At 43.6% G+C, this 17,005-nt stretch overlaps 2 protein-coding genes across 2 annotated transcripts in view; both read left to right on the top strand.

The window, feature by feature from the left end:
* Positions 1 to 174: 174 nt before the first annotated feature.
* Positions 175 to 17,005, top strand: part of LOC118079168 (uncharacterized) — an 88,972-nt gene continuing 72,141 nt past the window's right edge. Inside the window, exons 1-2 of the mRNA XM_088663480.1 lie at positions 175 to 315; positions 5,551 to 5,713. Coding sequence (XP_088519606.1) covers positions 5,614 to 5,713 — 100 coding nt within the window. The 5' untranslated portion in view covers positions 175 to 315; positions 5,551 to 5,613. The remainder of the gene's footprint in view (positions 316 to 5,550; positions 5,714 to 17,005) is intronic.
* Positions 180 to 16,421, top strand: LOC148687072 (uncharacterized). The gene is given in 5 exon segments (XM_088663514.1): positions 180 to 315; positions 7,373 to 7,549; positions 8,852 to 9,028; positions 14,362 to 15,683; positions 15,685 to 16,421. Coding segments are annotated over 4 exon segments (2,193 nt in total). The 5' UTR covers positions 180 to 315; positions 7,373 to 7,449; the 3' UTR covers positions 16,279 to 16,421.

The raw sequence follows: 17,005 nt of genomic DNA, 5'->3' as shown, positions 1-17,005 counted from the left end.
CCCGTTCCTTCCCTCGTCTCCTCATTGACTGCTGCGCTACAAGGTTTTCCTTCCCCCAATTATGAAATAACAGACAAAAGGCTGGGCGTGGAGAGAAACTTCTTCCTCCCCAGAGTTGCCTCCACTTCCGCCTTCACAAGCAGAGATAAAATCGGAGCTTGCAAAGGAGGAAGGGAAGGAGGCAGGAAGCGGGGCTGCATTGTGCGGAGGCAGAGGAGGGGGCTGCTTCCCAATTAAGCCTCCTAATTAAGCGCCGTCGCTCCCTGCCTCACACGCGGGGTCTCCCATCCCCCCCCCCGCTGCCCAGGATTTCGGGTGAGTGCAAAGCCAATGGCGGAGAAGGAGGGAAGGGGCTTTGCGAGGGGGTCCAGGATGAGAAGCCCCGGGGCGGGGAGAAGAGAAGGGAGGAAAGGGAGCTCTTTTCTTAAAGGGGGCCTTGAAGGCGGAGTGGGGGGGGGAGAGAAAAGATTCCTCCTTCAGGGATCTGGTGCAAAGGGGGAGAGGACTGGGCATTGCTGGCCAGGATCGCCTTAATAACATTATTAATTTTAATTTTAATATCTACCCTGGCAGAAGACCCCTCTTCTCCCAGGCGTTTGGCTCATTAAACCATCTATGGCCTTCACAACTGCGTTTGGGGGGGGGTGTTTTTGTTTCTTACTCTGTTATGCATCTCTATGTAAAGAATAGAAGTAAAAATAGGAGGCCCTGTTGCATTAAAGGGGATGGTTGGAAAAGAGTCTGATTAGCATGCATAGCAAGAAAGGCTTAGGAAGGAATAATAATAATAATAATAAATTCATTACTTGCACCCTGCCCATCTGGGCGGCTTCCAACAAAATAAAACACATTAAAACATCAACATCAAAAACTTAACTGTACAGGGGTTCAATCAGAATTATTCCAGTTTGTAGAAATGGTCTTCAAATGCCCTCTTTAATGAATCACGTGGTATAAACATGTATGTTAACTGCGGGAGGCAGTGCAAGACAGGAGTGCCTGGCGTGCTATGGTCCATAGGGTCACGAAGAGTCGGACACGACTAAACGACTAAACAAACAAAACAAACATGTATGTTATCCTCTCCATAAACACATATAATATATAGACCTTTACTCCTGACCAAAGTTCCTGTTTCCCAAAAGGACAGGAGGTGCAGCAGAGCATCAAAGGGATGGGTTTGAAGGCTCTTTCCATCAGCCGCCTCTCTCCCCTGAGCAACAAGAGAAAAGGGTGTTTGCAAGGCAGGAGGACAGAGTAGGAGGCAGGGAGGCCAGAGGGAGCAGTGGGTAGATCCACCTCCTCTCCCAGGGGGTCCAGATGCAAGCAAGGGGCTTCCTTTTTCTCCATGCAAGTGCCACCCATGTATTCAGAGCAGAGCATTGCCGATAAACTCTTAAGGTCCCAGAGATCTACTCTCAGGCCACTAATGTGCATACCATGCTAGCCTTCGAAGGGAGGTGGGACAGGCAGATAAATGGAAAAGATCAGAGATCGATCAACCCAAAAATTTAAAAGAGACTGGGAGATCTATAGATAATATTTAAAAGAACAGTGTCCCCATATAAAAACTTTAAAGGTAAAAGGTAAAGGGACCCCTGACCATTAGGTCCAGTCGTGACCGACTCTGGGGTTGCGCGCTCATCTCGCATTATTGGCCGAGGGAGCCGGCGTATAGCTTCCAGGTCATGTGGCCAGCATGACAAAGCCGCTTCTGGCAAACCAGAGCAGCACATGGAAACGCCGTTTACCTTCCCACTGTTGTTGTTGTTGTTGTTTAGTCGTTTACTCGTGTCCGACTCTTCGTGACCCCATGGACCATAGCACGCCAGGCACTCCTGTCTTGCACTGCCTCCCGCAGTTTGGTCAAACTCATGTTCGTAGCTTCGAGAACACTGTCCAACCATCTTGTCCTCTGACGTCCCCTTCTCCTAGTGCCCTCAATCTTTCCCAACATCAGGGTCTTTTCCAAGGATTCTTCTCTTCTCATGAGGTGGCCAAAGTATTGGAGCCTCAGCTTCACGATCTGTCCTTCCAGGGAGCACTCAGGGCTGATTTCCTGAAGAATGGATAGGTTTGATCTTCTTGCAGTCCATGGGACTCTCAAGAGTCTCCTCCAGCACCATAATTCAAAAGCATCAATTCTTCGGCGATCAGCCTTCTTTATGGTCCAGCTCTCACTTCCATACATCACTACTGGGAAAACCATAGCTTTAACTATACGGACCTTTGTCGGCAAGGTGATGTCTCTGCTTTTTAAGATGCTGTCTAGGTTTGTCATTGCTTTTCTCCCAAGAAGCAGGCGTCTTTTAATTTCGTGACTGCTGTCACCATCTGCAGTGATCAAGGAGCCCAAGAAAGTAAAATCTCTCACTGCCTCCATTTCTTCCCCTTCTATTTGCCAGGAGGTGATGGGACCAGTGGCCATGATCTTGGTTTTTTTGATGTTGAGCGTCAGACCATATTTTGCGCTCTCCTCTTTCACCCTCATTAAAAGGTTCTTTAATTCCTCCTCGCTTTCTGCCATCAAGGTTGTGTCATCTGCATATCTGAGGTTGTTGATATTTCTTCCGGCAATCTTAATTCCTGCTTGGGATTCATCTAGTCCAGCCTTTCGCATGATGAATTCTGCATATAAGTTAAATAAGCAGGGAGACAATATACAACCTTGTCGTACTCCTTTCCCAATTTTGAACCAATCAGTTCTTCCATATCCAGTTCTAACTGTAGCTTCTTGTCCCACATAGATATTTCTCAGGAGACAGATGAGGTGATCAGGCACTCCCATTTCTTTAAGAACTTGCCATAGTTTGCTGTGGTCGACACAGTCAAAGGCTTTTGCATAGTCAATGAAGCAGAAGTAGACGTTTTTCTGGAACTCTCTAGCTTTCTCCATAATCCAGCGCATGTTTGCTATTTGGTCTCTGGTTCCTCTGCCCTTTCGAAATCCAGCTTGCACTTCTGGGAGTTCTCGGTCCACATACTGCCTAAGCCTGCCTTGTAGAATTTTAAGCATGACCTTGCTAGCGTGTGAAATGAGCGCAATTGTGCAGTAGTTGGAGCATTCTTTGGCACTGCCCTTCTTTGGAATTGGGATGTAGACTGATCTTCTCCAATCCTCTGGCCATTGCTGAGTTTTCCAAACTTGCTGGCATATTGGGTGTAGCACCTCAACAGCATCATCTTTTAAAATTTTAAATAGTTCAGCTGGGATATCATCACTTCCACTGGCCTTGTTATTAGCAATGCTTTCTAAGGCCCATTTGACTTCACTCTCCAAGATGTCTGGCTCAAGGTCAGCAGCCACACTACCTGAGGTGTACGAGACCTCCATATCTTTCTGGTATAATTCCTCTGTGTATTCTTGCCACCTCTTCTTGATGTCTTCTGCTTCTGTTAGGTCCTTACCACTTTTGTCCTTGATTATGGTAATCTTTGTACGAAATGTTCCTTTCATATCTCCAATTTTCTTGAACAGATCTCTGGTTTTCCCCATTCTATTGTTTTCCTCTATTTCTTTGCATTGCTCATTTAAGAAGACCATCTTGTCTCTCCTTGCTGTTTTTTGGAAATCTGCATTCAGTTTCCTGTATCTTTCCCTATCTCCCTTGCATTTTGCTTGCCTCCTCTCCTCCGCTATTTGTAAGGCCTCGTTGGACAGCCATTTTGCTTTCTTGCATTTCCTTTTCCTTGGGATGGTTTTCGTTGCTGCCTCCTGTATAATGTTACGAGCCTCCATCCATAGTTCTTCAGGCACTCTGTCCACCAAATCTAAATCCTTAAACCTGTTCCTCACTTCCACTGTGTATTCATAAGGGATTTGATTTAGATTGTATCTTACTGGCCCAGTGGTTTTTCCTACTTTCTTCAGTTTAAGCTGGAATTTTGCTATAAGAAGCTGATGATCTGAGTTACAGTCAGCTCCAGGTCTTGTTTTTGCTGACTGTATAGAGCTTCTCCATCTTTGGCTGCAGAGAATATAATCAATCTGATTTCGATGCTGCCCATTTGGTGATATCCATGTGTAGAGTCGTCTCTTGTGTTGTTGGAAGAGAGTGTTTGTGATGACCAGCTTGTTCTCTTGACAGAACTCTATTAGCCTTTGCCCTGCTTCATTTTGAACTCCAAGGCCAAACTTGCCAGTTGTTCCTTTTATCTCTTGATTCCCTACTTTAGCATTCCAATCCCCTGTAATGAGAAGAACATCCTTCTTTGGTGTCATTTCTAGAAGGTGTTTTAGGTCTTCATAGAATTGGTCAATTTCACTTTCTTCAGCACCGGTAGTTGGTGCATAAACTTGGATTACTGTGATGTTAAAAGGTCTGCCTTGGATTCGTATCGAGATCATTCTGTCATTTTTGAGATTGCATCCCATTACAGCTTTTGCCACTCTTTTGTTGACTCTGAGGGCCACTCCATTTCTTCTACGGGATTCTTGCCCACAGTAGTAGATATGATAGTCATCCGAACTGAATTCGCCCATTCCCTTCCATTTTAGTTCACTGATGCCCAGGATGTCAATATTTATTCTTGTCATCTCATTTTTGACCACATCCAGCTTACCTCCATCCATGGTTCTTACATTCCAGGTTCCTATGCAATATTTTTCTTTACAGCATCGGACTTTCCTTTCGCTTCCAGGCATATCTGCAACTGAGCGTCCTTTCGGCTTTGGCCCAGCCGCTTCATCAGCTCTGAATCTACTTGTACTTGTCCTCCGCTCTTCCTCAGTAGCATGTTGGACGCCTTCCGACCTGAGGGGCTCATCTTCCAGCGTCATAACTTTTATATGCCTGTTGTCTTTGTCCATGGAGTTTTCTTGGCAGGGATACTGGAGTGGCTTGCCAGTTCCTTCTCCAGGTGGATCACGTTTAGTCAAAACTCTCCACTATGACCTGTCCATCTTGGGTGGCCCTGCATGGCATAGCTCATAGCTTCTCTGAGTTATTCAAGCCCCTTCGCCACGACAAGGCATTGATCCATGAAGGGGCCTTCCCACTGTAGCGGTTCCTATTTATCTACTTGTATTTTGACATGCTTTCGAACTGCTAGGTTGGCAGGAGCTGGGACCAAGCAACGGGAGCTCTCACTTTAGAACGCTTCTCACTTTAGAACGTTCTCACTTTAGAACGCTTCAAATAACTCTAGGAATTGAGTAAGGTATAAAAAATTCAGACAAGATTTGATCAAGATAAAGTTTATTGAAAAATAGAGGCAAGTAATTAAGAAAACAAATAACCCATATAAAGGAAGACGGAAGTTGATGGTTGGAACAATTTTGTGCATCTGTGATGCGTTGTTCTATTTTTGTAAGAGATGTATTGCAATTTTTTGTTTGTTTTTTCCTTTTTGTACACTTTCATTGTGTGTGTGTGTGTGTGTGTGTTGATTTTAAACCAATAAAGATTGAACATCGAAAATAAAAAATAAAAAAGGAAGGGAGGTGATGAATGGAATTACTAAAGGTGTTTGAATATGGGTGGGGGCTCTTGGGATGGGGGTGCCCAGTTGGGGCTTCTGAGACTCCCTTGGCTTCTTCCTCCCTCCTAGGAAGCTGCAACTTGCTGTGATTTCTGCCCTCCTTGGGAAGCTGAACCTGAAAACCTGGCCAGGATGGAAGGAGGAAGATGGACAGTTGACCTGGTCAGGCTGTCTCCCGCATCCCTCCCCACAACCTCTGAGCATTCCCTCCCAGGACCCTGGGAGAAATCTAGTGAGTTCCAGGGAAGAAGAGATGGGGACAGGGGTGGGTGGTTGGAGAAAGGAAAAGATTGAGAGGAGACAAAAGGCAGGGAGTTCTTGGCAGGAAGAATGAAGGGGTGAGGCCTTCTTCAAAGCAACTCTTTGGTTTTTTTTTAACCTTTTTCATAAAGTAGTGGAGGCAGATTTTCTTCCTCCAGGCTTTTAAATCTTAGGTGCTATTTCCACTGCAGAATAATGATGATAATGATGTTGCATATCCAAAAATGGATGAAGGGGGCTATGGAAATGCTTCCCATAATTATTTATACTTCATATATTTTAATTGTATCTATTACTTTTATTTTTTATAGACACGTCAGAATGATACATTCCACCAGCATCAAAACACAATAAATGCATGCACCTCCCCAGTTTGGTGGGCTTAAGGGACAAAGGAGCCATTATCATGATAGAGGACTCCTGTGTCTGGAGGCTCTACACATAGGATTGGGCATATGAAGACCAAGAGTGGCCAGTATTAGAAGCAAATTGTGTAAACTTGCCAATCTTACAGACACAGGTGGTGCTGTGGGTTAAACCACAGAGCCTAGGGCTTGCTGATCAGAAAGTCGGAGGTTCGAATCCCTGCGATGGGGTGAGCTCCCGTTGCTCAGTCCCAGCTCCTGCCAACCTAGCAGTTCGAAAGCATGAGCGCCACAACCCCAGAGTCGGTCAAGACTTGACCTAATGGTCAGGGGTCCCTTTACCTTTAAGCTTACATGGAGATACTGTGGTACAAGCTCGGTACAAATTTCAAAGTAAGTACACAAAGCCTGTGGGATGTAATCCACTGGGAGCATTCCCTGTTTTCTTAGAGTGGACATTCAAGGGAATGTTTGGTCCAGCCAGTTGAAACTTCTTGTTCCTCCTGCCCTGGAGCATCCTTCCTTGCATGTGACTAGTGGGTGGGCGTGACCTTTCCAGACCTGGTAAAAGGCCAAGGCATGCTGCCACTCTCTCCGTTTCCATTTTCCTTTCATCATGTGAACTTCCCGGACTGCTAACTGCAGTCACTAGGTCAACCCACATATGGGGTAAACCTGTTTGTATATGCTTGTAACTTTAAGCCTTAAGCCTGCCTTCAGGGATCACACTGTGCTCTGCCTGATAATGAGTAAACTTTCTTTTTATTGCTTATGAATAATACTATGGTGTCTTTATCCTTTTAATGAGGGATTTGAAAAGGGGATCTTATCCAGGAACATATAATTCAATCTGAGGGAGATTGAATTGCATAATAGTAAGTGGGTCTAACAAGCCTGCAACCAGATTTCTGCTGTGTGTGAGAAGAAGAATGTAAATTGTGCTAAGTAAATGAACATACTAGTGCAAGTTAGGAAGGATATTAATAAACAATATGTCCCCTCCTGCCACCCTGAGCATTCCCACAAAGCCAACAAAGAGACTCACAAGTTTATAGTGGCCCCAGCTTTCAAGAGTCCACTTTGTCAGACTGCAGCCCACAAAAGCTTAGGCCTTAATACATTTATCAGCCTGAATCCCGTGATTTCCCCCCATTCCTTTCATGGCATTTTGATGCATTCTCCACAGTTTTCATTTATCTGAATTGTCCATAAACTTCTTTAGAAGTGATTCTTAAAGCCCATCTAATGTTTTGATTTGCTTGCAGCTTCCTCTGGCTTCTGGGCTCCTCAGGAAGCTAAACCTGCAAACCTAGCTGAGACGGAACCTACAAACCTGGCCAGGATGGAAGGAGGAAGATGGACGGTTGACCTGGTCAGGCTGTCTCCCGCATCCCTCTCCACAACCTCTGAGCATTCCCTCCCAGGACCCTCGGAGAAATCTAGTGAGTTTCAGGGAAGAGGAGATGGAGACAGGGATGGATGGATGGTGGAGGGAGAAAGAGGAAAAGATGGAGAGGAGACAAAAGGCAGGGAGTTCTTGGCAGGAAGAATGAAGGCGTGAGGCCTTCTCCAAAGCAACTTTTTGTTTCTTGAATCCCTTTCATAAAGTAGTGGGGGAAGATTTCAAAACCAGGGCGCACTTTCCCCTAGAAACTAATGCAACATGGATTAATCCATTCCGGACTTTTAAAAACAACCCCTAAAACAGCAATTTAGCATGAATTTTACTATCTAACAAGACCATTGATCCATAAAATGAAAAGCAATAATCAATGTTCTGTACCATAAAATAAATAAGACAGTATTGTAGATAAAAATTAAAATAAATTTTTTTTGTACCTGCACTGATGATAGTCATTGTTTGGGTGGGGAGCTTTTATCCCTTTCCACAGTCACTCTCACTCACTCACTCACTCAAACAATCAATCAGAAAACATAAAAACAAGTCACAGTCAAAAATGGAGAAGCCACACAAACAGAAACGCAAAATAATGGAAGCCCAGGAGCACGTTCGGTTTCCGAGGGAAAGTTCAAATACAGGAACACCTACTTCTGGGTTTGCAGCGTTCGGGTTCTGAGTTGTTCAGGAACTAAGCTGTTTGAAAACGGAGGTACCACTGTATTTCCACTACAGGAACAACAATCCTGCAGTAACAAAACACAATAAATGCATGCACCTCCCCAGTTTGGTGGGCTTAAAGGACAAAGGACCTATTATCATGATACACAATTCCTGTGGCTGGAGGCTCTACACATAGGTTTGGGCACATGAAGACCAAGGGTAGCCAGTATTATGAGTCAATTGTGCTAATTTACCAATCTTAAAGACTAGGGTTGGGTGAGAGGGTGAGTGAATGAGTGGAATAATTCATAGCGCCCCTGTAATTTTGTCCATTCCTTAGCTTACATGGAGATACTGTGCTTGCTTCAAATAAGTACACAAAGCCAACAAAGAGACTCACAAGTTTATAGTGGCACCAGCTTTCCTGGTCAAGAGTCCATTTTGTCAGACTGCAGCCCACAAAAGCTTAGGCCATAATACATTTACAAGCCTTTAAGGGCTGCAAATGATGAATCCACAGAAGCATAGTCAATCTATGAACTTCTTTTTTGGGGAAATATTTTTATTGGTTTTACAAATACAAGTTTATATCAAAGACATTTATATAATCATTTCATGAGATTCTCTGAATCACATGACTTCGCTCCATCCCTTTCATGGATCCTTATATTAATTTTTCCAGAACTACATACAGTGGTACCTCCGGTTCTGAACAGGATCCGTTCCGGAGCTCCGGACGGATCCCGAAGTTTTTGCAAACCGGAGGGCCGCTTCTGCACACGCACATGGCGCAATAGAGTGTTTCTACGCGTGCGAGCAGCGAAACCCGGAAAAATACCAGAGGGTTACGTAACACGAGGTACCACTGTATTGACACATTCTCCACAGTTTTCATTTATCTTAATTGTCCATAAACCTAAGTCCTTGTTTTCTTCATTCCCGTGTCTCGCCGCTAATTTTGCCATTTTTTTCATCTCCTCTTTCCCAATCTTATAGCCCTCTATCCTTCCAAAGTTCCTCATCCTTTCCACTAGTTGTTCTATAACCATTATAAATAGGAACGGCGAAAGAGGACACCCCTGTCGAACTCCTCTGTATATTGGGAAAGATTGGGAGTATTTACCATTAACTCTCACTGCTGCTGTTCCGTCCTTATATAGTTCGTGTATCACAAACCTCTCCTATTCCATATTTTGTCATTATTTCCCATAAAAATTATTGTGAGAATGTATCAAATGCTTTAAAGACGTCTAATTTCAGTAGCCCAAACTTTTTCCCTTGTACGTGATATATTAGATTAATAATATTTCTAACCGGGTGCGTGATATTCCTACCCTTAACAAATCCATATTGGTCTTCTTTTATTATTTGAGGGAAGACATTTTTTAGCCTAGTTGCAGGTAGGTAGCCGTGTTGGTCTGAGTCGAAACAAAATAAAAAAATTCCTTCAGTAGCACCTTAAAGACCAACTAAGTTTTTATTTTGGTATGAGCTTTCGTGTGCATGCACACTTCATCAGATACACTGAGACAGAATCCACCAGACCCTTATGTATATTCAGAGGGTGGGGGTGGGGGTGATGGGAATGGGTGATGGGCTGATAGGAGTGGTAAACCTGTTGATGACTGTTAACGACTGTTAATGACTGCAATTGGTCTTGCGGGGGGGGGGAAGCAAGGGCTGAGGTGCTAAGGAAAGCTTGATCATGTATAATGAGATAAGAATCCTATGTCTTTGTTCATTCCAGGTGGCTCCATGGTTTTCAGCTTGCTAATGAGTTGCAATTCAGCAACTTCTCTTTCCAGTCTGTTTCTGAAAATTTTCTGTAATAAAACAGCTGCTTTGAGATCTTGTATAGAATGTCCTGGGAGATTGAAGTGTTCTCCTACTGGTTTCTATGTCTTGTGGTTCCTGATGTCAGATTTGTGTCCATTTATCCTTTGGCGTAGGGTTTGGCCTGTTTGTCCAATATAGAGAGCTGAAGGGCACTGTTGGCATTTGATGGCATACACAATGTTAGAAGATGAGCAGTTAAATAGTCCTGAGATGGTATGTTGGATGTTGTTGGGGCCAGTGATGGTCTTGTCCGGGTGTATGTGGCAGCAAAGTTGGCATCTGGGTTTATTGCAGGCTCTGGTACCAGTGTCCATGTTAAGTCTGGTGGTTGTATTATTGTGGGTGAGGAGTTGTTTAAGATTGGGTGGCTGTCTGTAGGCAATGAAAGGTCTTCCTCCCAGAGCTTGAGAAAGAGAGCTGTCATTGTCCAGGAGAGGTTGTAGATCTCTGATGATGCGTTGTACTGTTTTAACTTGGGAGCTGTATGTGATAACTAGTGGTGTTCTGTTATTTTCTTATTTGGGTCTGTCTTGCAGCAGGTTGTCTCTAGGTATCAGTCTGGCTCTGTTGATCTGTTGTTTAACTTCATCAGGTGGATATTTTAGTTCTAAAAAGGTTTGCTGTAGATCTCTTAGGTGAGATTCTCTGTAGAGTTGGAACAGATTTTCATACCAAAATAAAAACTTAGTTGGTCTTTAAGGTGCTACTGAAGGAATTTTTTTTATTTTTTAGCCTGTTTGCCATAATTTTGGCAAAGATTTTATAATCTTGGTTTAATAGACTTATACGGTAGGTCTATATGAGCCTACTTCTTTAGGGTCTTTGTTTGGTTTTAAGATTACCATTATTTCTGTCTTTCTCTCTTAGATCCGTTAATTTATTTTCTATCCTTGGTTTCTTCCCTTTCCAGATAAACCTAGATACCGTATTTTTCGCTCCATAAGACACACCTGACCATTTGACGCACCCAGTTTTTAGAGGAGGAAAACAAGAAAAAAAATTCTTTCTTGAATTGTCCTAGGCATAGCGGCCAACTCCTAGAGGCCTAGCTCCCTTTGCCCCCCATTAAATATTTGAGGAAGTCGTCGTCGTCGTCCCCATGTTGATGGGCATTGTCATTCATATAGTGTGCATGCACTTTGTCTTGAGATCAATTGCAGATCAATCTCAACCTGTTGGTCCCCAGATGTTGTTGGACTACAACTCCCATCATCCCTCAACTCCCATCATCCCTGAGCTCTGGCCTTGCTAGCTAGGGGCGATGGGACCCAAAGGTTGAGAAAAGCTGATACGGTATGTGAGGTGGGGCTTACCTGTCCGTCCCCCAATATTTTATTCATGCTGGAAGAGGGATGGAGGGAAGGAAGGAGTGAGTGAGAGCGAGAAAGAGACAAGGAAGGAAGGGGTGAGAGAGAGGGGGGGAAGCAGCCCTCTCCGCTGTCATGGAAGCAGCCCGAGATCCGGTCTCCCGCTGTGTGCAGCTCTAGCTCTTGCTCTGGCTCTTGCATTCGCTCCATAGGACGCACAGACTTTCCGCCTTCCTTTTTGGGAGGGAAAAAGTGTGTCTTATGGAGTGAAAAATATGGTATATCTTCTTGCCATTTTTCAAAGCAACCTGCGTTGCCTATTGCTGGGACTGATTGGAATAAAAAGAACATTTTTGGCAATACATTCACTTTTATTACAGATATTCTTTCACTAAATGATAAATTCATTCTTCCCATATCTAATTTTTTTTTATTTCCGCACATTCTCGTAATTGTCTTTAAAAATATTAATATTCTTAGCTGTCAAACAAATCTCTCAGAATTTGACTTTTTATGTATAACTAACTAAGCCTGTTTTCTGTTGCAATTCCTTTTTGTCTTGCTCCATCGTGTTTTTTACCAAAAGCTTAGTCTTATTCTTGTTTAGTTTAAAGCCTGCGACCTGCCCGAAGTCCTGTATCTTTTCTACCAACTTCGGTAGAGTATTTTTGGGATCCGTCACTGTAATTACAAGGTTAACTGCAAAAGCTTTTAATATACAGTGGTGCCTCGCTAGACGAATGCCCTGTAAAACAAATTTTTTGCTTAACGAATAGGTTTTGTGATGGGAGGTTGCCTCGCAAGACGACGAGGTTTTCTATGGCCGCCGCTTCGTCTTGCGAAACGTGGCCATAAAAACCTCCAATCACAAAACCTATTTGCAAAAGGCATTCCTCTAGCGAAAGGGGAACCAGCTGTAGGAAGGGAAGAAGGCAAAGGAAGATCAGCCGAGAGGCGCTGACAGTTGTTGCTACAGCTGGTTCCCCTTTGTTTTCCGCTGGTCTCTGCCGGTTGCCCCGAGCAGTGAGGGGCAACCGGCAGAGACCAGCGGAACACTAGCGCAGGAAGAAGGCAAAGTTCTTCCCCCGCCTCATCTCCGATCCAGGCGGGAGGCAGCAGCAAGGAGAAGAGCTTTCCCGCCGTCTCTCGCCTCGCACAGCCGGCATGGAGCGCAGTTTTGGAGACCTCCACAGCTGCGCTCCATGTCGGGGGAGGTGGCAGCGGGAGAAGCTCTTCCCCCGCTGCCGCCTCTTGCAGCGCAAAGCTGTATGGAGCGCAACTTCGGAGGTCTCCGAAGCTGCGCTCCATGTTGTGGGAGGTAGGCAAGGCGGTGGCTGGGAGAAGAGAACTTCTCCCCCTGGGCCCCACCACCTCGCACACAGCCGGCATCGGACGGGGCTTCGGAGACCTTCTCCGAAGCCCCGTCGCATGCCCCCGCCAGTCCCCCAGAGCCTATAGGAACACATTGATTAAGTTTCAATGCATTCCTATGGGAAACTGGGACTCGCTAGACGAAAAATTCATTACACGAATTGACCCGTGGAACAAATTAATTTCGTCTAGCGAGGCACCACTGTATATGCTTTATTTCCTACTGTTATTCCTCTAATTAATTTCTCCGCTCTTTCTCTCTTGCCAGGGCCTCTAATACCAAAATAAATAATAATGGTGATAGGGGATATCCTTGTCCTCTTCATTATTTTACAGTTTTCTGTTATAACCTTATTAACAATCAGCATGGCCTGTTGGTAAGAATAAATTGCATCAATTCCTCTCCCACATTCATTTATTTCTATTATCGTTTTCATAAAAGCCCATGAAACGTTATCAAAAGCCTTTTCAGCATCTAAAAGTATTGCCTCTTTTCCCCTCATTTCTTACTTCCAAATATTCAATAATATCTATTATATTCCGTATATTCTCCTTCATCTGATGTCCTGGTAGAAAGCAGGCCTGAGTGTGATGAATTTTTTCCTGCTAAAACACCTTTCATTCTGTTGCCCAAAATATGCCCAAAATATGAGCAATACTCTAAATCAGTGGTCCTCAACCCCCGGGCCGCCCAAGGAACATTTAAAAACAATTAAATTAAAATTATTAACTCAAAACAATCTAAATAAAATATAAACAATCAATGTCGTCCCCCTCCTCAGCGGGCCGCGGTAAAATTATCGAACGTCGACTGGTCCACGGCGATAAAAAGGTTGGGGAGCACTGCTCTAAATGGAATAATTTTCTCACCTTTTAGTACAAGAAATATTGAGTTCTGGTCCGAAAGCGTTCTTCGTTGTATTTCTACTTTTCCAATCTATGGACTTCCATCCTACAGGAGACATTGATGACCAACAACTGGATAGCTTGAAAAAGAGGATTAGACCGATGTCTGCTCTGCTCTGCCCTCACGGTCCTAGGCAATAATGCTTCTTAATACTAGTTCCTGGAAGGCAGAGGGCTCTTTTGCTCAAATCCTGCTTGTTGGTTTCCCACAGGCATCTGGTTGGCCACTGTGAGAACAGGATGCTGGACTAGGATGCCTAATCGAGCGGGCTCTTCTTATGTTCTAATACAGGCACCCCCAAACTTGGCCCTCCACATGTTTTGGGACTACAACTCCCATCATCCCTAGCTAACAGGACCAGTGGTCAGGGATGATGGGAACTGTAGTCCCAAAACATCTGGAGGGCAGAGTTTGGGGGTGCCTGTTCTAATATATTGCAATATTTTTAGACTTACATTTGGCATACCGGCAGTAACACTAAAGTTTTACTTCTTAGTCATAGGAGAGACTGCTACTCAAGCCTGTGATCACTTCCTAATTCCAATATATATGATAAAATAATGCAGTTTATTAAGTGTGAATGGATTTAGCGTGTTGTTCTTGCCATTATCTCATCTGCATTCCTAAAAATTTGGAACATAGCAAGGACAGTGGAGAATGGAGACGGTGTTAAAATAAGAGAAGGTGCATATTGGGATTGACATGTGTTCAGTTTCTTTCTTGTCTTTCTTGAAAGTCTAATAGGATTTTCTTCTGCTCAATCCAAAACAGGTGAGGAAGATGAGGGCCAGAATTATCTGGAGCCACCTGTGACTTCATTGGGAAGAACAAAGAAACAGTTTAAATGCATGGAATGTGGAATGTGCTTTAGTCACAGTGGAACACTTAGAAGACATCAACGAACTCACACGGGGGAGAAACCATTTGAATGTATTGAATGTGGAAAGAGCTTCAGTGTAAGTGGAGCACTTAGAAGACATCAACGAACTCACACAGGGGAGAAACCATTTAAATGTATTGAATGTGGAAAGAGCTTCAGTGTAAATGGACACCTTAGAATACATCAACGAACTCACACGGGAGAGAAACCATTTGAATGTATTGAATGTGGAAAGAGCTTCAGTGTAAGTGGAGCACTTAAAATACATCAACGAACTCACACAGGGGAGAAACCATTTAAATGTATTGAATGTGGAAAGAGCTTCATGGAAAATGGAGTACTTAGAAGACATCAACGAACTCACACGGGGGAGAAGCCATTTAAATGCATTGAATGTGGAAAGAGCTTCAGTCAATATGGACACCTTAGAATACATCAACAAACTCACACGGGGGAGAAACCATTTAAATGTATTGAATGTGGAAAGAGCTTCAGTGTAAGTGGAGCACTTAGAATACATCAACGAACTCACACGGGGGAGAAACCATTTAAATGTATTGAATGTGGAAAGTGCTTCAGTCGAAATGAACAACTTAGAATACATCAAAAAAATCACACGGGTGAGAAACCATTTATGTGTACTGAATGTGGAAAGTGCTTCAGTCAAAATGGACACCTTAGAATACATCAAAGAACTCACACGGGGGAGAAACCATTTAAATGTATTGAATGTGGAAAGAGCTTCAGTGAAAATGGACAACTTAGAATACATCATCGAACTCACACGGGGGAGAAACCATTTAAATGTATTGAATGTGGAAAGAGCTTCAGTGTAAGTGGAGCACTTAGAAGACATCAACGAACTCACAAAGGGGAGAAACCATTTAAATGTATTGAATGTGGAAAGAGCTTCAGTGTAAATGGACACCTTAGAATACATCAACGAACTCACACGGGAGAGAAACCATTTGAATGTATTGAATGTGGAAAGAGCTTCAGTGTAAGTGGAGCACTTAGAAGACATCAACGAACTCACACGGGGGAGAAACCATTTGAATGTATTGAATGTGGAGCGAGCTTCAGGGAAAATGGAACTCTTAGAAAACATCAACGAACTCACACGGGGGAGAAACCATTTAAATGTATTGAATGTGGAAAGAGCTTCAGTGAAAATGGAACACTTAGAATACATCAACGAACTCACACAGGGGAGAAACCATTTAAATGTATTGAATGTGGAAAGAGCTTCCGTGAAAATGGAACACTTAGAATACATCAACGAATTCACACGGGAGAGAAACCATTTGAATGTATTGAATGTGGAAAGAGCTTCAGTGAAAGTGGAGCACTTAGAATACATCAACGAACTCACACGGGGGAGAAACCATTTAAATGTATTGAATGTGGCAAGAGCTTCAGGGAAAATGGAACTCTTAGAAAACATCAACGAACTCACACGGGGGAGAAACCATTTGAATGTATTAAATGTGGAGCAAGCTTCAGTGAAAGTAAAAGGCTTAGAAAACATCAACGAACTCACACGGGGGAGAAACCATTTGAATGTATTAAATGTGGAGCAAGCTTCAGTGAAAGTAAAAGGCTTAGAATACATCAACGAACTCACACGGGGTAGAAACCATTTAAATGTATTGAATGTGGAAAGAGCTTCAGTCAATATGGACACCTTAGAATACATCAACGAAGTCACACGGGGGAGAAACCATTTAAATGTATTGAATGTGGAAAGAGCTTTAACAGGAAGGATAAACTTACATTACATTGGCAGACTCACACAGGAGAAGCTTTAGTCAATATGGAACCTTAGGAAACATCAGCTAACTCCCTCGGGGAAACCACCGATTTATGAAATGTGGAAAGGGCTTCAGAGGGAGTGGAGACCTTTAATAATAATAATAATAATAATAATAATAATAATAATAATAATAGGTTTCCCCAGCCACTCTGGCTGGCTTCAAACAAAGATTAAAAATACATTAAAATGTCACACATTAAAAACACATATTAAAAACATATCTGAACAGGGCTGCCTTCAGATGACTTCTAAATGTCAGGTAGTTATTTATCTGTTTGACATCTGATGGGAGGGCATTCCACAGGGCAGGTGCCACTACCAAGAAGGCCCTCTGCCTGGTTCCCTGTAGCTTTGCTTCTCACAGTGAGGGAACAGGCAGAAGGCCCTTGGTGCTGGACCTCAGTGTCTGGGCAGAACAATGGGGGTGGAGAATTTCATAAGCAAATTCACACGGGAAAAACCACATAAATGTATGGAGTTTTCCACTCATGTTTCCCATATTTCCTGGGAAGTGAAGATTACTGTCAAGTCTCTGGATCATAGCTGCCAAGTTCCGCATTAAAAAATAAGGGATCGGCTGACTCACCCAGTGGCGCGGCACCGAAAGTCGCTTCTGCGCATGTCTGTACATGCGCAGAATTGATTTTCGGTGCCGGCTCTGCCCATGACGGCACCAAAGGAAAATCGCTTCTGGATTTTAATAGACTTGGCTTCATGCCTGG

Source organism: Zootoca vivipara, chromosome 2 (genome assembly GCF_965207765.1).
Source record: "Zootoca vivipara chromosome 2, rZooViv2.hap1.1, whole genome shotgun sequence".
Lineage (NCBI taxonomy): Eukaryota > Metazoa > Chordata > Lepidosauria > Squamata > Lacertidae > Zootoca > Zootoca vivipara.
The sequence above is the reverse complement of the archived record's forward strand: the minus strand, read 5'-3'. Positions and strand labels throughout refer to the sequence as shown.